This window comes from Dendroctonus ponderosae, unplaced genomic scaffold (assembly GCF_020466585.1).
Source record: "Dendroctonus ponderosae isolate FM_Combo_2020 unplaced genomic scaffold, Dpon_F_20191213v2 Dpon_F_20191213_6, whole genome shotgun sequence".
Taxonomy (NCBI): domain Eukaryota; kingdom Metazoa; phylum Arthropoda; class Insecta; order Coleoptera; family Curculionidae; genus Dendroctonus; species Dendroctonus ponderosae.
The window spans coordinates 9,409,947-9,433,272 of NW_026018814.1; the positions used below are offsets into that span (position 1 = coordinate 9,409,947).

The window sequence follows — 23,326 nt, forward strand, 5'->3', positions numbered from 1 at the left end:
AAAATAATTCCGTTTAGTATTTTCGCAGTAAGCGATAATGTATTTTAATTATAAATTAATTTGTAAGCGTTTTATGGTTTCGAATTAACCGACAAAATGTGTGACAAAAACTCGACAAACGAGTGTTTAGCGAAAAATGGCCCTGATGTAGGAACAAATCCACAGCAAGTTTAGCTAAAATTTACCTGAGCGCTCTCCCGCCATTACAAAAAAAACTAATTTAAGTTTTGTTAATGAATGTCTAAAATTTTCAGTTGGCAAGAGAACAGAAATAATTGCTGCAAGATTTTGCAAAGAGAGCAAAATAATTCCGTTAAATAAAAAGTTTTGGAATATTTATTAGAGAAAATTATAAGACACACATTAATTTCTCAGATTCTTTAAAGAACATCGCAGCCTTTTGACCCTGTTCCTACAAGACACCCTGTATAATCGGAATAACAAATTCCTACATTCAAAAAGACACAAAGCCGGTTTATTATTATCCAGAAAATTTTCTATGCGCTTAGATAAACTGACGCGATCTAACAGAATATGAATTCTTCTATTCAAAAGCGGCAGAAAAGCAAAGATGCATTCTGACGATATTTGCATTTTCCTTAAAGTTCAACCGTCTAAGCATGGCGGAATTGCATCTAGTTTAGCAAATGAATACAACACTAGATTTTTAATGATTTTCTATGATTTATACTTAAAATTTTCATTACTTTGAATCTAAATATTGAAGCTTCGCTTTCAGCAGATTAAGAATGAAGTTGGGCCTGTCCTTGGGCAGCAAAATGTATAGCAAAAAATGCAAAAAATGGGCCTGCGATTAAAAAAAAAAGAATATTTGGTATTGAATCTTTTTTCATTTCAATTGCAAATCTCCATTATTACTTAAAAAATCCAACAATCCTTACAGTTAAGTTATTATTCAGTAAGAACGAAATGAAAATACTGTTATAAAGCCTTTAAAACACTTGGTGCAGCTATAACAAATAATGTGTTTTGTTTCAGGTGCAAAATCAGGAATAGCAAACTCCGTTCGCAACGACCAAACAGTGGCGAAAAAAATGGCCTTATTAGTTTTCACCGATTTTGTTTGCCTCTCACCGATCGCTTTTTTCGGCGTGACTGCTCTATTGGGATATCCACTTATCACTGTGACCCAAACGAAAATCATTCTAGTGTTCATTTATCCACTTAATTCATGTGCCAATCCTTGCCTGTATGCAATTTTAACACAACAATACCGAAAGGACTTTTTCATTCTCATGGGCCGAATGGGGATGTGCAAAGAACATGCATATTCGAGTCGAGGTGCCATCAGGGGAAAGCCGCTGCCTTATAGCGCGCATTTTAGACGACCACACGGCGTTGTTAGAAGCATAAGCAAGTTGAGTAATACGAACAGAAATTCCCTGGTTACAACTCTGACTGATGTTAATGGCGATTTGCCCTTAAATAATCGGGGAGCCAGACTCATCGAGAAAGGTTTCAAAAAGGATATTTTTAAGGATTCTGCTAATCTCTAGGAAGAAAAAGTCGCTCATTTTTAAAACCTGAATTCGCAATTGACATCAAATTTAATACGTTTTCTACCTCTAGAAATTCATAAATAGTTCATTGATGATAAATGGAACAAATGTACAGTTAGATGCGGTTATACAGAAGCAACTGTGGAACTGGCATTGATCTATCATTTTTTTATTTTATTCAAACCAAGCAACCAGTATATTTCTACATTTTGCATGTTGCAATGTCGTTTTTAATTGGAATTAGCAAAAAAAATCTAGGTATGTAAAATTCCTATTTTCCATACAGCACCACAGGCATATTTTCCGATGGATCCAGTTTCCAATACATTTTACGATTAAATAATTTCTCAATTGATTCCATTATTCAAATAAATCGAATATATGTTATTCAAATTTGGGTGAAATTTATCGGCGATGAATCAGCGATTTGAGTGGAATATATTTAGCATTTGCCTTTTGTTAGCCACATACATAATCAGAAACGATCTGCAAGAGGGCTGTGAAGCAAATTATGCGAAACATTAGAAATAATGGAGGCATTAAAGCGAAATTTACCAAAACTAAACTTGCTAACAATGGGCGAAAGTTGAAATTGATAGTGAAGGCGGTTTAGTCAATAACCTTGTGTTATCGTGAAGGAATTCTGAATAAGCCACTCACTGGTTGACAAATTATCCCTGGTTTAAAATTTAAATAAAAGTGACCATTTAAAAGTGCGATTTTTACCTTAAACAAACATTCCATTTTTTGCCTTTATTTTTGAAAAATATCATGAGACTCAATAGATGATGTTTTAAAAGCAATTTTCGACAGATTTTTTTTTATCTAATAGAAGGGGCATAATAACCCTTAACGGCAAACGAAAATTTAATCGAGAAGTTGAAAAATTTATTTCGAAATTTGTCTTCGCTGCCATTGCTAGCAGAATTAAATGGATCTTATATTTTGAACGTTCTAAGTTTTTATCCTAAGAACTACATAAAAAATTAATTTTCCTTCTCCAACTTAGAAATCAGTAAAATTAATTAAAATATAAACTTTATGTCCATTTCTGTCGCCTTTCATTCCAATTGCTTTGGATCAAAAGCATGTCTCATACTAGATCTTTCCTTGATATCGAAATATTTGTATTTGTTGAATCTTTTATCCACATCTGAAGGTCCTGCAAATCGAGTTTTTACGCTTACACGTAGTAGTTTAGATAAAATGTCTCGTATTTCATCCTCTTTTTCGTATCAATAAGAGCGTATATCGCTCTCTCCATTCTCATAGATGTTTTAAATCAAATTAATTCGATTCTGTTCATAACTCAAATTATTTAATTTGATTTTTTCCATCACTGGTGGCTATTCATCCAACTAATTCCCAGTTTGGAAAATAATTGCTTTTTTCTTGTAGAACAAAATTTTATATTTGAAAAAATGGGTTTGAATTAAAAATGTAAGAGAAATAATATTGCTAAAATTAATACTGTATACACAACAGGAAGAGTCGAAAATGCCAAGCAGAAAAATAAATATCATATGAAAGGATGCGAAAGCGGGGCTTTGAATAAACTTTACGAATAAATAAGAAAACAAAATTAAATAACAGAGAAAATTTCCTAATCAGTAATAATAATTTTTAAATTGTTAATGATGTATTGGGTGTTTAGTAAAAGTTTGTTAATCATACATTCCCATCAAAAACTTCACGACTTTTCTATGAAAACTCATTTATTGAAAAAAAAATCAGTGCCAATGAATGAAATGCAAAAATGTTTTGGAAACGAACAACAAACAATCAATTACCCATAAATAATGTCACATATAAGTCGACCTTTTATAAGGAGAACTTTTTTTGAAACCAAATGTAATCAATCCTGTATATGCACATTTGTGCCAAATGTTCTTGTTTAAATCATTCAATGATTTAAGTACAAATTAAAGTTAAGGAGAAGAGTGAGAAATTAATTTCCAAAATGGACCAACTACAGTAGTGAAATGAGAAGGGAATAAGAAACGGCCTTATTGTTAGTTGTATAGTATTATTTGAATAGATTAATAAAAAACATCTATTACAGCGGATTAATTAATAAACGTATATGGACTTCATGTGTTCTGTTTTCATCACTTTTCCATCTAAAATATTTTAGCGTAACATATACACTATGTAAGGAATAAATGAACTATCTTCTTATGGCACTTTTGTTAGAAAAACTCAAACATTTCGTTTGGGAAAAAGCAAAATACTTTTTTGGGAAAACTATAACAAAATTCCTCAAAATTATCCTATTCTGGATAAATTAAAATATTTTGTTACAACAAATTCCAAATGAGAAAATCCAATCATTTCCTTACTTAAGGTACACACTGTAAAACTACGCAATATTTCTGAAAACCAAGCTTAGTAAATATTTAGGCACAACAAGATAGCCCAATATTGCTCTTCACTTGGCTTAATCGGATATTTAATCGAAAGCGTCAGTTTTTGTTGAGAAAACATCGCGCTCGCTTATTATATTACCGGGTATAATGAATCTAACAATAACTTTATTACTCGCTTCTAATTCTTGAAAACTTTGTGATCCAAAACATATAGTGTTGTTTGATATGTGATCATATATGGTAATCACGCAATTTACCAACGACCATTAGCTCAGGAAACTAATTTTTCATTTATTTTTAAGATACCAAATCTCCTTTATTGACTGTAACAGGCAATCATATTGTCTAGTTGTAATAACCGATCAAACTTTTCTGAAGTATCCACATAATGGCAGCGATTTGGTTGTTTCTGTTCAATTTCTACTCGACTTGCACATTCAGAAGCTAACGTAATTTCAGTTACAAGAATGGTGCAGTCGAAATGGTTTCTAAAAGCTTTTTTGCTTTGTGGCGCTCATTTTCATTTAATAGCTGGATTAATGGATATGCAACTAGCAATAAATTTCTTCAAGACACGAAGCTTACAGCACAACGTTCTTTTAACTTGCGCCAATAAAAAAGGTATTAATTTTATTCAATTTAATCATTCAAAATTGTTTTTTCATACATTTTATAGATCGAGTGAATTATCAGAAAACAGTAAATTTGGAAGCAAATATTCTGATATTGATGAAAAACATGAACAATTTGCATGTTCTCAATACCATTGTTTCAGACTATAAAAGATTGGGGATTGTAATGGATGGAGACTGCATGGATGCTAAAACGTTTTTGCTAAGAGTAAGTAATTACTTTTAGTTTCCTTGCTTTAATCGCAAGGATGCTCACTTCTGTATATCGATCGTAAATTTTGTGTAGAAGGAACTAAAGAAAGTGTGGAAAATCATCAAAAATGTAATTCCTGAGACTTCACAACACTTGTGAGGGAAAGCAGTGAATCATTGGCAATCTCCCCCCCCCCAATATTAAACAAACACTAAGAGTAATTCAATAAAATAACATGAAAAGCCAAGTGCTTTTGAATGCTTGTATGCTTAACCTTTTCAATAATATGCCTCTTAAGTTCTTACAGCACCGGAGCCAAAACCTTATAAGCAATATAATTAAAAAAACCGATAAAAAGCTACCGATAAAAACGTTTTTCAAACTGTATTCATTCCATGGATGTTTAGTTAGCGGTTTTTAAGCAAGGGATAGCTCAGACAAAAAACATTTTTGTTTTAGTGCGAAAAGTATAAAGTATTTGATACAAAGCATTTTTGGTTGGTGCTCCACTCGTCCAGCAGCTACCGTTATCTTTTTGAAAATGCTAATCTCAACATAGATTCGGAGGTAAAGGTTGCTTACCCTTCCACAAATCTAACTACTGATGAAACTCGCTATATTTTGGATGAAGTTTATAATCCAGCTTATGGAAAAGGGGGGCATTTAAAATCGTTTAAAACCGGCACTTATGGCACCAATAATGAATTCCATATGGATAAAATGAAAAACAAGTATGTTGTACGTCGAAATCTCACAGGAGTCCATTTCAAGAGTCTCGTGGTGGTAAGTGTACCATTTAAAGAACTAAAAAGTTAATTTTACTTGCTACACAGAATGGTTCGAAATAACTTTAACTCTAGCCACTGAAGGGTTACTGGAGAGTTAACTTGTTTCGTTGCTAATTGAGATTTCGTAAGTAAAAGCAGCTGAAATCCCATAGTTTTTGCATGGTGGTAAGGTCGAATCGAAATAGAGCCAATAGCAACCGCATGCCTTTCACTAAGTGGTTTAGGCAGAGATTTCCAACTCATAAGAGGTTGGTTTGAATATGTTAAATCTAAAGAAGGCTGCCAAAGTTTCAGAACTTATGCCTGCAAATGGAGCAAAAACATCGGAATAATCGAGACGCCTCTTTCGACAGAGCGCCTCGAGCGCTTCTCTTGCCTCTATAGTTTTTATCCGTTTTTTTAAGTTCAAAAAAGTTGAATCTTAAACATGTTTCTATTTATCGGAGAAACGTTTTAACGTTCCTAAGATTTAGTTAGATAGAGGCCTCGATTATCCCTTTTTTTATCTCGACTTTGACTAAAATGTTGGCGCTTCCAGTGTAATCAATAGGCTGGTCATGATGCATGACAAACGGTTTTATTTCGAGAATAAAACAGAATGAATGTTGAAATATATACGGTTTTTCCATTCGATACAAAACTCGCTCCTTGAATTTTTTTACAAAGATCTAAAACTATACACTGATTCAAAATATTTACTAATCAGCCTGGAACGATGGATTCATTTAAATATTGCCATACAAATGCATATCAGCTTTCGGTGTGCACCCGGTAAAAACATAAAAATGCTGCATTTTTTTGTTAGCTATCAGAGCCTTTTGAAAAGCCATTGGAGAATTATCTATTAAAAGACAGTCACATTGAAGTGGACAGTCTTAACCGATTTCATGCCCGTTTGTTGAAATACTGCAGAGATTACCACAATTTCAGGTAATAAGTACTAATTTACTACCTATAAAATGGTTTAAAAGCAATGATTACACGGATTAAATTTTCATCATTAGAATTAGTAAAACTAAGTGGAGATCATTAATTTAACAAAGATTAATCAGTGTTATTAATACCTAGCCAGTAATTTTAAATTAATTACTTATGGCATTAATGTCCTATGGTTTTACATTCGATACTTGCCAACGACAAATGAGTTTCTGATTCCAGGAATAATTTTATTAATTATTAATTTGTTTAGTGTCGGATATGTTGAAGTTACTAATTCGTGGGGATACTATCAGCCTGATGGAACTATGGACGGCTTAGTGGGAAGCTTGGAACGAAAACTGATTGACTTCGGTTCTTCTCCGTTGGTTATAAAGACCGAGAGGGCAAAGTTTATTAGCTTTGGCCGAGGAACTTGGCCTTTGCGGTAAGTTCCTGTTTTATAGAAACATTAATTTCAATTTGTTCTAGGACAGGAATATAAATACTGTACTTCCCAAGCTACATCAAAATTAACGATCATGGTACAAAAAAAATTCTAAACTATTCTGTTTATATTTTTCTCCGAAAATACATATAAAATATGTAATATTTACTTGCGCCATTAGTGCATTCATTCTAATGCAAAGCTGAAATATTTGTATACATATTTACGCCATGAAAAGTTTCAGTAGTCATACATAAATAGTTCATGGTGTCTGTTCATATAATTTGTATTTATTTTTACGTTGTATTTCCATTCGCAACCAATGATTACACAGGTAATTTACCAAGTTTAAATTTGCTTTTATGTACTCAATTTATCAACGACGCGGACAAATTTTATGTTAAATATGGATGAAATGCTGATGATGGCTTAAATACATCTCCTGCAAAGTTTCGGCAGAAACTTAAATCCAGTTCGGGTGTTAAGCTGCCATCAGTTACAGTCTTCATATATGCGATAAAATTTGTTTGTGGCAGTGATAAATGATTTTTATCATGAATTTAAACATAAGGGTTGTAGTTTCTGATCATCTTCTTAAGATCGATTAAATGTATTTAATTGTATGAGTCAAGTATCAATCTCAATGTTAATAAAACTCGATTTGTTTTTAAGCAGTTTTGAAATATTTAATAATAATAATAGTTAATTATTATTAAATTCTTGAACAGTTGAATCACTCTTAATAATGATGCTGATTGGATCATTGAACAATTTCTGGCTTATCTTCATGGGCTTTCACGACGATGATTATCTTATTCGATTTTGTTGTATAATAGTTGCTTTTTTAACTTTTCTACTATTATAATTAAATTTTTAATGTTAAGATTTGCCAAGTGATTTACGCCCTAGACATATTTKCTAGTTCTTCTTCATAATTTCTCAATTAAATTAAAACCAATTTTTTTTTTGGTATAAACATGTATCTGCATTATTTTTCACCCGATTCATAGTATGTCTAAATTATTAACCTTTTCTGYCTCTTATCAAAGCTATGTTTTATTTAAAGAGCTTATTTAAAGTATTATGAAAGTTCTTTCAATTAGTTGTCGTTTAACGGCTTTACATTTTATACCGTTATGTTGTTTATTTCGTGCAAATTTTAGTATTGTAGACTGCCAGAAATAATTAAATGTTAATTGCAAAAGTATTTGCAAAAAATTATTATTGAAATATTCAATCTTCGTACACTATGAAATTGTAAATTTAACTTAATTAATTTAATTATATAATATATGTTACAAAATAAAACAAAAATGCAGCATTTTCTAGTCAATTAATAATAGAAATATTTCAGACTTGRCCATTYAATAAATAAGCAASCGAGAGAACTGAACAACTATTTTCTTTGGTAAATTTRCAGAATGGCATTTATCTTCAGAAATCCAAATTCGAAACGTTCGTTTGAAATWTTTGCTAAACCCCTATCAGATGATGTCTGGCTGCTTATCGTCATGTCTTCAATATTAATAATAATTGTTCAAAAATTAAGTTACGAAATGGATAATGGCATAGATGTCCAGAACCACAGAGAACGCACTTCTGATACTTCCTGGAGCTTAAGTACTATCTGTACATTTGGTGTGTTCTGCCAACAAGGTATTCTAATTTTAAATAGACTTGGGGCATAAGAGGATTGAAAAATACTGATTCATAAAGTTCGAAACCATAATTTACATCACATGCGTATCTTTTAGGAATTATTTCGGTTCCCAGATGCCTAGGCGGTAGAACTTCTGCTATAGTGGCTCTTTGGTGTGGATTAGTGATTTATCAGTTTTATTCAGCGAGTTTGGTGTCGTTTTTATTGAATGTACCCGTTAACGTGTTGAGCACTGTTCAAGACATTTTGGATAATGGCTTTGATGTTGGCTATGAAAGAGTTCTATATGCAATGTCTTTACTAAAGGTATCGTTGTCAGGTTTTATTTAATATCTTCCAAATTCAACTAAAGAGTAACTTTAGAGAAAATCAACTAAATTCACTTAATTCCAGGCTGCAACAAATCCGGCAGCTCAAGAAGTTTACCGAAGAGTCTCAAATAAAAACCAAACAGGATACCTGAGAAGAGAACAGGGATTAGAGCTCGTGAAAAATGGACGGTATGCTTTTCATGTGGAATTGGTAACAGGATATCCATTTATCGAGCAACATTTTGATGAATCTATGATTTGCGAACTGAAAGAAATCTCGCTATTTCCTGCTATGTACATGTACTCTGGGTATCAAAAATGGTCGCCGTTCAGAGAGTTTCTGGATGCATGGTAAGCGCCTTTTAAAAAATGAAATAATAGTAGATATTTGAGAAACATTTGATGGTGATACTGTTGAGTACCGAGTCCATTCGAAAACATGATTGAATAACAGATACATTTACACAACTTTACATGGAAAGCTTCTAACTGAAAGTTTGTCATTTTTTTAGCCTCCACAGATTGGAAGAAAACGGTGTGGTTTCTCGAGAACTATATTTCTGGCACCCACGAAAACCGCAATGTATGCGATCCAGATCAACCATAAAAGTCAACACCAGTTTAGAAGATTTTTATCCAGCTTTAGTAATTTTGCTGATCGGAATGGCGTTTAGTTTAATGGTATTGTTTGTAGAAATTCTTGTTAGTCGAATTAATGCACGCAATGACTTGGCTGTTAATTTCGCTCTTTTTCCATTTACTAATTAAGAAAATATTCACATCGACACCAAACCCAGCAAACCACCAATTTATAGCATCAGTTAGTTCAATATGTTTTGAGTAAACGCAAGTTGATTTACTCTATTTGATAAATATCTGCACGTTTTTATTGTATGGATTAGCTATAAATCTGTAATAAATTTATTTCAAATATATTTAAACTCAAACTTATTGTTGTCATAAGATGGAGGATTAAAGCTTCTCTTCCAATACTTCAACTTCACGGTTTAAAAAGGTCCTCTTAAAATGGAGCAGAAATAGCAAGAATCATAAAGTTTTTTTTTAATATAATATGGCCAAATATTAAATCTGATAATTTTAATTCACGAATTGTAGATAGTAAATTTTAAATGAAACATAGACAGCTGTTTTCTATCCGCACTAACAATAAAATATGCAATCATAAAACATTTTAAATCCTCTGTTCAACCAATAATTAAGAAACTTTAAAATGTATAAAACTTTGCTGGCATGTTTTAATAGCTTCCAAGAAGAGTTTCTTAATGTTTTGTTAAAAGTCGAAAGTTGAAGAAAAGTAAGACCCTGAATAATATTTAGCATTAAAAATTGAAAATATGCTTTTAGTTATAAAACCCAGTTTCTCACAAATACAATGGTTTAATATGTTCTTAAAACCTCTTTTTAATGGTTTCCCAACTTTTTATAAACTTTGAACTGCTGCAAAATATACGTGTTATTCCTACTTGTGGTCGGCATTTATAAGTTAATTTTTTGCCTTTGCAGTATTACCTATCATAAAAATTAACGTGACAGATGAAAACCCAAAAAAAAGCGGGCAGATAAAACGGAGTAAAATACAGTTTAAAAGTTAATGTTAACAGTACATATATCAATTTGAGGCTCTCAAATTGATATATTCAAAATTTTGAAGTTTTTGTCAGCTGAAATTAGCCTGAAAGTAACACTCCAGTTAGAAACTTTGAGGGCACTGAGGATGCCAAAAAATAATTCTTCTTCAGTCATGTTTGCTTAAAAACTGACCACAGAATACATTTCAGCTAAAAGCCGTATCATGTCCAACAGGTCGTTAATATTTCAAACTTGTCTGTTTCAGAGTGCAGCAACGATCGATTAACAAACCGCAAAAACGTTATATTTTTTAAAACCACTTAATATAACTTATATATAAAAGTGACCCTTTTTTATTAAGTAGTTTTAATTTGCTTCAACTACACTTTCCTGGTTTCATCGTTTTGCACAGTTCAATCATGAAGTTGCACATTCTAGTTGCAATATTCTGCAATAGCAGCATAATTGTTGGTGGGTTTATGGACGCAGATTTGGCGTTGAAATTTTTTAAAAGTCGCAGCTTGCAATCCAATGTTGTACTAGTGTGTGCACTTAAAAATGGTTCGTGATATTACTATAGATAGTGTGGAAGTGAAGCTTCAATCAGTCAATGTTGGTTTGTAGAGCAAATGGAGTTTGCGAGAAAAATAAATGCAGAAAAAGACACAGTAACATCTGTGAAGCATATGGAAAATCTAAATGTGTTGAGTAATCTGATAATGAATTATAGACGAGTGGGCATTGTGGTGGATGGTGATTGCTTAGGGACGCCAGCTTTTCTTTTAAGGGTACATTTTTGGCTTGAAGCTTTATACTCCAAGTTGTTGTTTAGCTAAGTTCCAGTTTCATGACCGATATCGTTTAGCTAAGACCAAACAAACTTGTTATCCTACATTCACTTTTAGTGCCGAAAGTATAAAGTTTTCGATACTAAGCATTTCTGGCTCATCCAATACAATAGCAGCAGCTATCAAAATCTCTTCACCAATGTGAACTTAAACGTAGACTCCGAAGTTAAAGTAGCATATCCAGTCACCAAATCAGATATGTTGCGAAAGAAATATGCCATTGATGAGGTGTACAACAGCGCGTTCGAAAAAGGTGGAGTTTTGAAAATGTCCAGAGTAGGACAGTACACTATACAGAGTGGTTATGAAATTTTTGAGGTCCAGAATAAGTATTTTCTGCGAAGAAATCTTACAGGGGTTCACTTTAGTAGTGTCGTAGTTGTAAGTTAAGAATTACAATTCTGCAAAAAAATATTCGAAAGGAAATGTTTTCAGCTGCCTGAACCTTTCGATGAACCTTTAAAAAGTTACATGGTAAATGATAAAAACATCGAAGTAAACACGCTTAATCGCTTTCATGCCCGGCTGATGCAATACTGCACTGAATATTACAATTTCAGGTATTACCTTCTGTTCATGGACTTTTTATTTATCTTAGAGAATTAATGAAATATACCCAGATACAGATCTTTACACCCTCTCATATTATCATACTGTGTTTTTGCTCCAAAGGTATTTCTATCACGTGAAAACGAGCATCTGCTTAATACTTTAGCAATAAGCGTTAGCCAGGTTGCAACTGAAGAGTCTGCTTGAAACATTCTACATAAGCTCACTCTATTATTGGAGGAAGAATTTATCTAGTGGTTTCAATAATGTGTAATGTTTAATAAATGCTATATATACCTATCTAAGAATATAAGTAAAATTATCCACCTAGCACAAAAAGCATTTCGAAAATTATTGACTAACTACGTTTTTGAATTGCTTGATTCGTTTGTGCGTTCGTTGTTAAAGCGTCGAAATTGTCATTCAAGATCTGGAATAATATGTTTAAAATGTATATTTGAACTACTGTTTTCAGTAAAAACACAATGAAAGAAAGGACTCTTGGAATTTTTCAAGCAAACTTCTTGTTCTTCATAGTTGCTCTATGTTGTAAACACTCTTTATGTCTATATGGGATATAATTGTCCATAAAGGATTGCCAGAGCAGTTTCCCAATAAAAAATATGTTAAAAAATTTGTCTTGGCCCAAGTTAAGCGGAAGTTTTAAATAAAAAATACCTGCAGCGTTTCCGTTGGCGTTACGAAATCTTGGGGATTTTTTAAACCTGATGGGACAATGGATGGACTAGTAGGAGCTCTGGAAAAGAAGACAGCTGATTTTGGAATGTCGCCTCTAATTGCCAAAGTCGAAAGAGCTAAGTTTATTAGTTATGGGAAGGGAACTTGGCCCTTAAGGTAAACTGTTAATGCAACGTATGTTACGACCTAATACTTCATATTTTCTGCTAGCTATTGTTCAAAATTGTGTCTATCTGCTCAACTGCTGTCTTAAGAAATTTCTTGAGCTTTACATGGATTTAAGTTCTTAAATTGTAGTAGTTGTGAGACAAAAATCGTTTTTCTCAAAGAAAATGTACAAAAGCAGTTGAGAAGTAATGCAATTCCTAAAATTCAACAGTTTTAAACCAACCAACTTCAAGGGTGGTTTTTGCCATTCCACATAGATCCAGTACATATTAGACAAATTAATTTTACTTGCAGGATGGCATTTATGTTCAGAAATCCGAATACGAAAAAATCGTATGAAATATTCGTTAAACCTCTTTCGACCCAAATTTGGATTGCCATCATACTTTCCTCATGGTTGCTGACACTCGCCCAAAAGCTCAGTTATGCATTTAGTTATGGTTTTCACCAACAGGATGCAACAGAAAATGTCGATTGTTCTTGGGGCGTTTGTGTTATTCGTACCCTGGGCGCATTTTGTCAACAAGGTGAGATCAGAAAGTAATAGACAAGTACCGAGTAAGACAAGTAAAGAGGGTCCGATTTTACTTCTATTTATTTTTGTCGGGCTTCTATAAAAAATTGGATGGTAATTCTGGTAAAAAATCTCTGACTTTGAAAAGAAAAACACTTTGGAAAATGGCAAAATCAGTAAATACGTTTTTTTTAAAGAATAGTGTTGCAGATTCAAATACTCTGTGAAACTTGGAAATTTTGGGCCAACGATGACTTGGAAACAAAGACGCAAAATTCGCCTATTTGGAACGATAAAAAATCAATTTAATTTGTAGCTATGTCTGATATGCCAAGGGAGTTGAGTGGTAAAATCACGATTTTCGTTACCCTTACTCTGGGATTGCTGGTGTATCAATTTTATTCCGCAATCTTGGTTTCTTTCCTCTTAAACGTGCCCGTTAGTATCATAACTAATATCCAAGGCATTTTGGATCATGGTTTTAGTATTGGATATGAAAACGTTTTATATTCCAGATCTTTATTGGAGGTAATAATAAACCACAACCATTACATTCAAGCTTTCTTTAGTATGAATATTATTATACCTGCTTTACTTAATACACTTACTTTAAAACCGATAGGTTTCCACAGATCCAATTACCAAAGAGATATATAGACGAGTATTAGCTAATAATAAATCCGGATTTCTTAGCCGTGATGTGGGAATGAACCTGATGAAGGAAGGACATTATGCTTTTCACATTGAACTAGTTACAGCTTATCCTTTTATTCGGAAGCATTTTGATGAAGCAATGATTTGCGAACTCAAGGAAATTTTTTTGTTCCCAGCAGTGTTTATGTATGCTAATTACCAGAAATGGTCACCAATTAAGGATATTATGGATGTATGGTAAGATAAACGAAAATAGAATATCCTAAAGACATAAATTGACTTATCCAAAAATTATTCCTGAGGAAGGTAGAGTTTATTGATGATGAACATCGTTTACTTCGAAACATTAAATCATATGGTCAATTGATAATTATAGTTATACTCTTTCTCTTTAACTGTTTCGAGCAAGATTATTCAAACTCACCCTACTGAATAAAGAAAAACAATAGATAAAAAGAAACTCTTGCTTAAGGCTAATATAATAGTGTCTGTCTCAGAGCTGGATTAGAAAAGTCTGTCTTATAAATGAATTATTTTTTATAAATACTGGATAGTATTAAATAAATTATCCAAACGAAAGCTATAGATTAATAGCTAAACCCAACTGAAGGACTGACATTTTCATGAATCAAGGAATTAATAAATTACAAATTGGAAATAAGTTTTTTATATGTTGTTTTCGGATTATCGACCCCAAACTTTAAAAACAAAGTACACAAAAAGCATGCCGGTTTTGGGTGCAAATAAAATCTGAAGTTCAGAAACAGGCAAAATGTACTTACTAAATTGTATTGCCGCTATAAATTAACCAAAGCTTTAAAATTTTACTTTATAATTTTATTCCTGGAAATATAATCTGTAGATCGACATACGTGTATGTTAAACCGTTTGCAGCTCGTAAAATTTGACAATTAACCTTTGGCCAAATAAAACGTTTGAACAAAGGAAACATATAAATATTCGGGTAAATTTGAGTGAAACGTTATGAACTTGGTAGCAGTAAATAAATTGTTATTCAAACCTTAAAGTTTAAAGCAATTTCTCTTAGGCTTTTAGAATAATTTTCCCAGTTTTTTGCAAATCAGCCCCAATCAATTAACAATACAAGTAATTTTATTTTCATGTATGTTATTTAAACTAGATTCTTTGGAATCTTTTCTCGCTTCTTCAGGTTGACCTGTTGAAAATACCCGCAAATTGCAACCGAAAATACGTAAGTTTAAGGAAATTTCTTAGTTTTTTAAATTTAATTGTTGTCAGTCAAAATTTAATTGTTGTCAGTCAATTAAAATGTAATAGTTGGTCAAATGGGCTTTCGATAGAAAATTAATCTATTTTCAAATACTATTTGGTCACAAAAATTACTATATCATAATTTTTCTCGTAAAACTAGTCCTTGAAATGACCATTAAATTATCCTATCGGTCAATGAAGTCAAAGTTTAAATACTTATTATGGATAACCTGCTGCTGCTGGCGGAACCAAATTTACGTTGTTCCATATCGAGCACTGAAGATTTCAAGTTAAAATACAACAAAAGTCGCTAAACAATAATAAATATCACGCACCAGAAAAACCGATATCGAAATTTAGAAGAAAATGTAGTATGAAATGAAATCGCAAAGGTAGAAAAACAGAGTAAAAAAATGTTATTTGCACAAATGGAACAAATCCCTGTTCAGAATAGATTATCACTTTACGTAAGAATATAATTCACAAAAGAAAATATCCATAAATGCAACAAATTAACTTCCAAGACAATAGAAAGTGTAATTCACACAAAAACGACACTTGTTTTACATCTATGCTGTTACGTTCGCATTAAAACAAGAAATTGAAATAACGCAATATAGAATCCAGATACTTTTTCGCCGTTCCTCGTAGCATAAATATTGCATGCAATAATATATAAAGAAATACAAGTCAACAATATCTGAAAGCGATCTTCCAGGGAAAATGTAAAGCCAAACTTACCGAAAGCTGTATCGTGCCACCTGAAAAAAAAGGTGTTTAATGTACGGGAAATAATTTCAAGCTCCATTGAAATTGGAATGTAAAAAAACCGTAAAATATCGGTTGGCTCTCAAAAAACCTCCGCCAGTTCAAGCTAAGTGTTTCCAAAAATGCCTACATTTTTCCGGACACCCTGTATATTGGAGATCTATCTTACCAAGTTTTTGCATTTGGGGCCCCATCCTGCTCCATTTCCGTATCGGCTCTGATTCACTTGCACCAAAAGTTCACTTAGCCCATCAACACACGGTTACTTAAGCATCAAAATGCCAATATTTGGATTGGATTTGAATAGGCGATATATTCCCGATTTAATATGACCACGACTGAGAAGGCAGGCAAAGAAACCGCCAATCTACATCAAATATTTGCGAGTTTTTCAAAAAAATTTGGCGATTTGTATAGCAAACGATCGATCATTTACCGTTTTACTCGTCTGAATGATTAACATTTTTTTTATTGGGGAAGTCTATGTAGCCCCAAATAAAATCCGGACAAATATAAACAGGAAAAGATAAACAACAACTCAGATCAGGCGCGCAATAAGCATTTTACGCTCAATGAAAACCGGATTTTTCGAGAAAGTGGTAAATTTTTGGATACGTGTATAGTCGGTTTAAGGGGGATTGTTGTACTTAAAGACGCTTCATAGTTTGTTTTTTAGACCACTTTTTAAATACATTATTTGAACTAAAGCTATGTTATCTTCCCTATTTAGAACGATATTCTCAAAAAATATACAGGGTGCCATCCAATCCATCGTAGCATCGTACCGTTCTCCCGATATTTAAAAAACAAAACTTTTTCCATCAATAGCAGGGGAATCAAACACTTTTTTGCAGTTTTTGATATGTCAAATGTTTAAGAAAATGTTTACGGAACAATCAATATGGGTAACAAAACTAGGGTGGCCCAGACTCGGAATTCCAAATTCCACTCCAACCATCCTAAATAAATTAGGGGTTTGGATGTGAACTAAGAAACTTAGGTTACAGTTTTTGTACACCCTGTATATGGTCCGTACACTCTAAGTCGTATACGAGAATTTTGTCTAAAAATTTTAAAAATACGTTTTTTACTAATATTGGTAGTAGCTTTTAGTAGAATAGTAATGTAATCTGCACAATTAACTATATATAGAATAATAATAATATAATTCAGTAAGAACTTTTTTGTTAAATCGACAATGCATGTAGTTCTATAAGATTGAAATTTCAGCTTGCAACGGTTAGGGGAAAATGGAGTTCTTGCAAGAGAATTACTATTCTGGCAACCAAGAAAACCGGCATGCGTCAGATCTTCATTAACAATGAATATTAACTCAGGATTAGAAGACTTGTACCCTGCATGGGTTGTTCTACTAGTTGGAATTGTATTAAGTTTGCTGATTCTTCTGATGGAGATTTATGTGTATTTCTTCAACAGTAGAGACGTTATTTTAAGAAGTCTCAAACGTAAAGTTTTTACTTTTACGAAATAGAATTGAATAGTCTCTAGTGTAGTTTTGTAGAGATAATTTCACATCAATACCGACTAAAATCTGGTAGCCACAATGTGCTTAACGTAAATAAAATATAAACAATAGCTACTAAGAGGAACTTATTTACCTGAAAGGAATTTCCGGCAAAAGCGTTTTGATTTTAGTAGCCAGTAAATGTTTGAAAAACTAAAGTTTTTAACAAGCTGTTTCTACTGCTCCGTACATAGAATAAATCCGATTCTATTGATAAAAGTAGGATGGATGATAATATTGGTAGTTAAGAAGAGGTGATGACATTTTTAATGAAAAATTGAGCGAAGCTTAACAAAAAAATGTGTATAGCCAATAAAAATTATAATTTTCAGTCAGTTCATTTTAGTTCTATTAGAATATTCCATAAAAATCACACAGTTAACGGTTATACATAATTACATGTAAGATTTGTTAATATTAAAATCTCGCAGATACCAGAAGTTCAAATAAGGAAACAATTGTACTTTTGTCTACCCAAAACCACTTTTAGTTTTTAAAAATTCGACCAGAAATATAGAAAAAAAATTTTAATTTATTTTTACTCATGTCCAAGTCATGACAATATTTTACGGATCTGAATGATCCATAGTTACAGTCTTAATTTTCAGATCTCATGGTCAAGATACAACAGATAAAAACTCTTGAATTGGAAAAACTGCACAACTAACACTATACTAGATAGGCAATAACACTATAATAAAAAAGAAATGAGAAATGAAGTGAAAATCTACAGTTTTTCAGTAAAACACTGTTGGTTGACTCAAATCGCGGAAGATTTCTTTTGGAAGAGGCAAAAATTAAATGAAATAACAATTTTAGATCTCGTACCTCTGATGACTCCAGCATATCTTCTTCAGTTTCAGTATTAGATCCAAGAAAATTGACAGAAAATGATAAAGTTTCAACTATTAGTTGATACGGACCGGATCTTCAGCCTTGACCTTAGTATTCAGGTAGTTTTTAAACAGAACAAAGCGTGTTTACGGCTTTGTTCTGTTTTATAAAAATTGAGCAGAAATATAACTTGGCAAAGTGTAATCACATTTGGCAGTGTTTAGTTACACTAATAGTTCGCAACATGTCGATTAGAAACTTTAAAATATTAGCTGAAACCTTAAAATATATAACAACTTTGGTGAGAAGCCCACCAAGACTCCTTCGACGATGGTCATGTTTTATCTGAAGAACTAATTCTCTACAACATAAATTTTGAAACGAATTTAATCCTGAGCGAACTTAAATCCCGACGCTGCAGTTAACACAAATCACATAGTGAAAACTCCTCCAACTCTGTGCCTATATGTTGTTATCTGGACACTATCTCTCGGTTTTGAAAACTCCTCAAACCGAATCCGGCGATTAAACATCGTCCTCACAATAACACACCACCTATCGAGCATTAAATTGCTTTATGGGCAACAAGCTGTTTTGCATAATCTCTACGTCTTAATAACAGCAGGAAAAACATTGACGAATGTTCGCTCGTAAGATTAGTCCCTGGACGTTTGCAAAATCAATCAAACCCCAGGAGGGCTGTTTCAGCACCTACATGACTTTAACGGGGCTAATCCTCAGATTGTATATAAAACGACGCATTGCAGGAAATGGACTGCAAACGACCATTGCCATTCTGCCAGCCATGATCAGGATTAGCGTGCTCAATAGCTTCCTTCTACTGATAGCTGTCCTGTATTATGGTAAGTGTTTAATTCATCAGTAGTTCATCAATTTCAAAGTTTAGCAAACATATTTTTGGAGGTAGTTCTCTTGAACGGTATTCAACATTTTGTCTTTTTGTGATATTTACGCAAAAAGCCAAACTCCTTCATTTACCAGCAATCGGTAAATGAACTGGTTATTTCAACAAAAGAGTTATTTCTCTGGAAGATAAGTAAATTGATTTTATTCACAACGTTGTTTTCAACTTTGTATCCATACAATATGCAAAAAGTGATTGAAATGTGCGCAATTGCTCTGAGTCTGAGCACAGAAGAACTAACAATAAAAAATAACTCTCAAAATTACATTTCTAAAATTTTTCGTTCATAATTAGTTCTGTAAATCCCCAAATCGAAGCATTTATCACAGATCTGCTCAATTTCAGTTTTCATCATTTGTAACAGCGTTGATCTTTTATAGTAACCTTGTGTTGATGCAAAACTTTCCCGGTCAAAAGAATTTATAACGCGGCAGATAACTGACTGCTCTTCAAGCTGTTGCTTTTTCTTGAAAAGTTTGAGATTACGGAAATTTTACTGCGTAAAACCTCTCAATGTCTTTCCATAGTTGAAAGCATTTTTCATGTAGAAGAGCGTCCGCATGAAGCTGTTTGAGTTTCCTTACGGAAGGTAAACTTTATGCACGTTCGAGTCTTCAAGAGCACCCTTTAAAAACTAACACAAATACACTGACTTTTTCGTCAACAAATTGTACCTGGACGCACTGTAGCTGATGTGATTTTTAAAAATTTTAGATCTACAATCTTTTCTACAACTAGGCAAGTTTTGCAATGTTTAACTATACTAAGATGAAAGTACACTTTTTATAGTTCAAGTTTCGGGAAACAAACTCAAATTTTTTATGAGTACTTGGCTCCAAGTAATCTAGACTATCTTTCGAAAAGAAATGAATTCAATTTTGGACCATCCAGTATAGAAGAGCTACACATCGATATCAATACCTTCCTCAAGGCTGAAAATTTTCTTGTTTTAATTGCTGTTTTTAAATTTATTTTCTCATGATCTTATTGTGGGCCAGAGGATAAAGTGGTGACCAATTTCTTCAGTGTGAATAAATTATCCAGCCTGTAGTCTGCCCAATACTTTTTTCTGATATTTATGCGGTTTACGGAACATACGTAAAATAACCTGGAGTGTAAATTAATTTTAGTTTGCAATTCGATGGCAATAAAGAAATGATGCATAGAAAGCGGGTCCATACCTCAAATTACTAAGGTCTTGGACCGGGGTGTTTTCGGAACTACTCCAATTGTGCATGTTTTCCTTCTTGTAATGATACTTAACTCAAAATTGAGGGCTAATAATTAATTAGTGATTGTATACCGTTTTGTTTCTTTGAAAACATTTTCTCTATAGCTACAGATTCAGTAGATAGTTTTGATCCGGCCGGTGATCATGAACGTAAAGAGTCATCACCGATGTGGTTCGGTCCACGTATTGGTAGGAAGAAGCGTAACCCGAAAGACAACGAGATTTTCATAAATAGTCCAGACCAGCCGACTGTTAATCTGTTGGATATGCTGCGCGAAACCCCTATGGTGGTGCTGGCTTTCAGCGAAGGTTGGTTGCAGTTAAAGTGTTTAGCTCTTCATCAATATAGGAAGTTTTATCTGGAAGCGACTACCACGGTATACGTGTATACATGAGTAATAAAGAGTTATGTTTCAGCTTTCAAACAGCACAACTTTGTTCCTAGACTGGGCAGGGAGTCAGGCGAGTCTCTGAACGGTTATCTGGAAAATAATGCGGATGGAGATGTGGATTCGCTTTCTTCTAAGCAGCGCCACGTTAATAATTTTCCTCCTCGCCTGAACAGGAACACCTACAATCCCTACTCTCCCAGATTGGGTAGGGAAAGCGATCTGCCCTTCAAGTAACTGGGATTTAATTACATTGTGAACAATTACCAAATTAACGCTTGGACATTATTAACAATTGTATGTATTGTTTAAGTAAATGATTAAAAGTTTATTACTAAAGAATTTTTGACTTAGTGGCATTTAACGAATTGGAAACAGATACAATGGCGTCAATAAGAAAACGTTATAGATTAGATTTACCGTGTTTTCAGAACTATAAAATGCACTTACTTTTTTTAGAACTATAAAAAACAAACTTATTCGATGAGTTTTAGAAAAATAATTTGATTCTTCAAAATTTTAATCGACTAGTGAGGCCTCCAGAAATGGCTATAATTTTTGTAGGTTTTCATTCCTTTTAATGTTTTTGCTTGATTCTGTTGTATGTGCTCTAAATTTCCTTTGAATGTATAATAATGCCTCTAACAATTTCATGGGGGGCAGTTTTCTTCCGTTCGAGCAACCTGCTGAAGCTAGTATGATGAGTTTTTTTGTAACTGGTTCTTCTTGACCTCGATTTGCTGCCTTTTATTAAAAAAAAAATATATAGCTCCACTGCTATTGATGGCAAAATTTCTTTAAAAAAATAACGTTTTTTGAAATATCGGGAGAATGGATTTCAATGAAACTCACTGTAAATTTTCCATTTTATACCTATTTTATTTCCTATTTAATACTCATTGTTCAAGTCGTGAATTCTTGAGTGTCTTGGCACGAAAACTACCAGAACTGTTGATTTGGGAGCTGGAATCAACTAATTTTTTTGACTTGATGCACTAAACTTTTTTGCACATTTTTGGGCTTTTAGTACAATCTTGTAGCATTTATAGTTTTTGCGCCAACAAATTATCTTTGTTCCCATGATATTTAACAATTTTAGATATTAACTGCAAACGTCGTAGTAGCGATAATGTTCTTTTATATTAAATTCATTTGCAAGCGTTTTATACATTTTAGTTGATCGACATAGTCAAAGTCTTAGGCTCGGTCGTTTTTGGAATTGTTTTCGTCCGAATTGCGTTCATCAGCAATCTCACGAAAAGAGGAAGCAAATTTTTTGCAAAATATGGCCCGCACGTAGAATCAACTCCTCAGGAAGTTTCACTAAAATTAATATTAGATTTTCCAAATTATTGCATTTAAATTTTGTTAATGCAAAAAGAAAAAGAAATAAATTTTTGGAGCAAACATGCTGCAATATTTTACAGAGGATAAAAATGTCAATCGAGGATTAGTGCATCAACTCAAAATCAAAAATCAGTTGATTCTAGCAACCAATTAAAATGTTCTGGTAGGTTTTGTTCGTATACCTTCAAGAATTCCCCACTTGCCCAAAGCGGTTGAACTCGGTTGCTTCATGAAAATATGAGTCCTGTATAGGAACAAATCACAGCAATCATCATCATCATCATCTTTAAACACATGAAATACATATTTTCAACCCCTTAGGACGGGTATATGTCACCCTTACCCCCGGTTGCACCGTTCGACTAAACAGTGATTAAAAATTTAATCGTCGTTTAGTTTGAAAATTGTGTTGTACCGTCGCTTAAACACCGTTTAGTGTATTCTAAACAACGATTATATTAACTGGTAATTTTGGCTGATTAGGGACCGATCTACAGTTCTACTGTTCTAATTTAAGGTCTTGGTTGATCTATCCGATTTTTACAGATTTTTGGTTTATTTGATTTATTATAAAGAAAATGGATTCAGGAGAGGATGACGATATCTTGTTAGAAGACGATCAAGATATTCTTGATATATTAGACTATGGATTTCCTCGAAAGATCTATCAAAGAAGAAATTATTTTGAAGAATTCGATGATCTAACTTTTTTTAGACGCTTTTGTTTAACGAAAAAGACAGTATTGCATTTACTGCAATTAACAGAGGCACATTTGGAATATAATACCGATTTGTAAATAGTATAAAAAGAAAAATGAAATACCCAACTAGTTTTTATGAAATTATAGTTTATTATGAAAGTGTAATACTAAAATACTACAGAAATTATACTCTCTTGCCTCTAATCTTGGGAGTTCAGAAACTCGTCACTCATTTTTAGTACGGCTTATGCATATTTTAAGGGAGAACATTTTCTTACCTTAGACAATTTCTTATTTAAAATGTAAGGCTTATTTAAAATAATTACAAATACAGTGAGTTAACCTTAGCAATTAACATTATCAAATCATCTATATGACTAAAAAAACTCGTGCGTATCCAAATTGCAAAAATATTTTATTGATTTTTTGTTATTACAGGTGACAGTGGCTATGGTCTTAGATCCTATTTGTTAACCCCTTTAGTTAATCCTGCAACAAGAGCCGAAAGGCTATACAAT

General features: G+C 32.8%; 4 protein-coding genes across 4 annotated transcripts in view; all 4 read left to right on the forward strand.

The window, feature by feature from the left end:
- The window catches only part of LOC109545022 (lutropin-choriogonadotropic hormone receptor), a 29,051-nt gene extending 24,550 nt beyond the window's left edge, over positions 1-4,501 (forward strand). Inside the window, exon 18 of the mRNA XM_048667274.1 lies at positions 1,000-4,501. Within this exon, the coding sequence (XP_048523231.1) occupies positions 1,000-1,517 (518 nt within the window). The 3' untranslated portion in view covers positions 1,518-4,501. The remainder of the gene's footprint in view (positions 1-999) is intronic.
- A 653-nt stretch (positions 4,502-5,154) lies between these two features.
- Positions 5,155-9,768, forward strand: LOC109544946 (ionotropic receptor 75a). Its single transcript, XM_019915372.2, has 7 exons — positions 5,155-5,494; positions 6,305-6,429; positions 6,689-6,862; positions 8,283-8,518; positions 8,617-8,828; positions 8,916-9,184; positions 9,346-9,768. Exons 1-7 carry the CDS (start codon positions 5,423-5,425, stop codon positions 9,599-9,601), a joined length of 1,344 nt encoding a protein of 447 aa, XP_019770931.2. The 5' UTR covers positions 5,155-5,422; the 3' UTR covers positions 9,602-9,768.
- A 1,074-nt stretch (positions 9,769-10,842) lies between these two features.
- Positions 10,843-14,096, forward strand: LOC109544948 (ionotropic receptor 75a-like). Its single transcript, XM_019915373.2, has 8 exons — positions 10,843-10,984; positions 11,048-11,211; positions 11,329-11,652; positions 11,707-11,831; positions 12,505-12,675; positions 12,982-13,214; positions 13,518-13,729; positions 13,824-14,096. Exons 1-8 carry the CDS (start codon positions 10,843-10,845, stop codon positions 14,094-14,096), a joined length of 1,644 nt encoding a protein of 547 aa, XP_019770932.2.
- Positions 14,097-18,915: 4,819 nt separating this feature from the next.
- Positions 18,916-21,099, forward strand: LOC109544951 (PBAN-type neuropeptides). Its single transcript, XM_019915377.2, has 3 exons — positions 18,916-19,078; positions 20,477-20,680; positions 20,789-21,099. Exons 1-3 carry the CDS (start codon positions 18,931-18,933, stop codon positions 20,995-20,997), a joined length of 561 nt encoding a protein of 186 aa, XP_019770936.2. The 5' UTR covers positions 18,916-18,930; the 3' UTR covers positions 20,998-21,099.
- The last annotated feature ends 2,227 nt before the right edge of the window (positions 21,100-23,326 follow it).

Coding starts and splice junctions, on each gene's coding strand:
- LOC109544951 (XM_019915377.2), top strand. CDS start 18,931: ATGACTTTAACGGGGCTAATCCTCAGATTGTATATAAAACGACGCATT. Junction 19,079..20,476: donor GATAGCTGTCCTGTATTATG/GTAAGTGTTTAA, acceptor TTTTCTCTATAG/CTACAGATTCAGTAGATAGT. Junction 20,681..20,788: donor GGTGCTGGCTTTCAGCGAAG/GTTGGTTGCAGT, acceptor GTTATGTTTCAG/CTTTCAAACAGCACAACTTT.
- LOC109544948 (XM_019915373.2), top strand. CDS start 10,843: ATGAAGTTGCACATTCTAGTTGCAATATTCTGCAATAGCAGCATAATT. Junction 11,832..12,504: donor ACTGAATATTACAATTTCAG/GTATTACCTTCT, acceptor AAATACCTGCAG/CGTTTCCGTTGGCGTTACGA. Junction 12,676..12,981: donor AAGGGAACTTGGCCCTTAAG/GTAAACTGTTAA, acceptor TTTTACTTGCAG/GATGGCATTTATGTTCAGAA.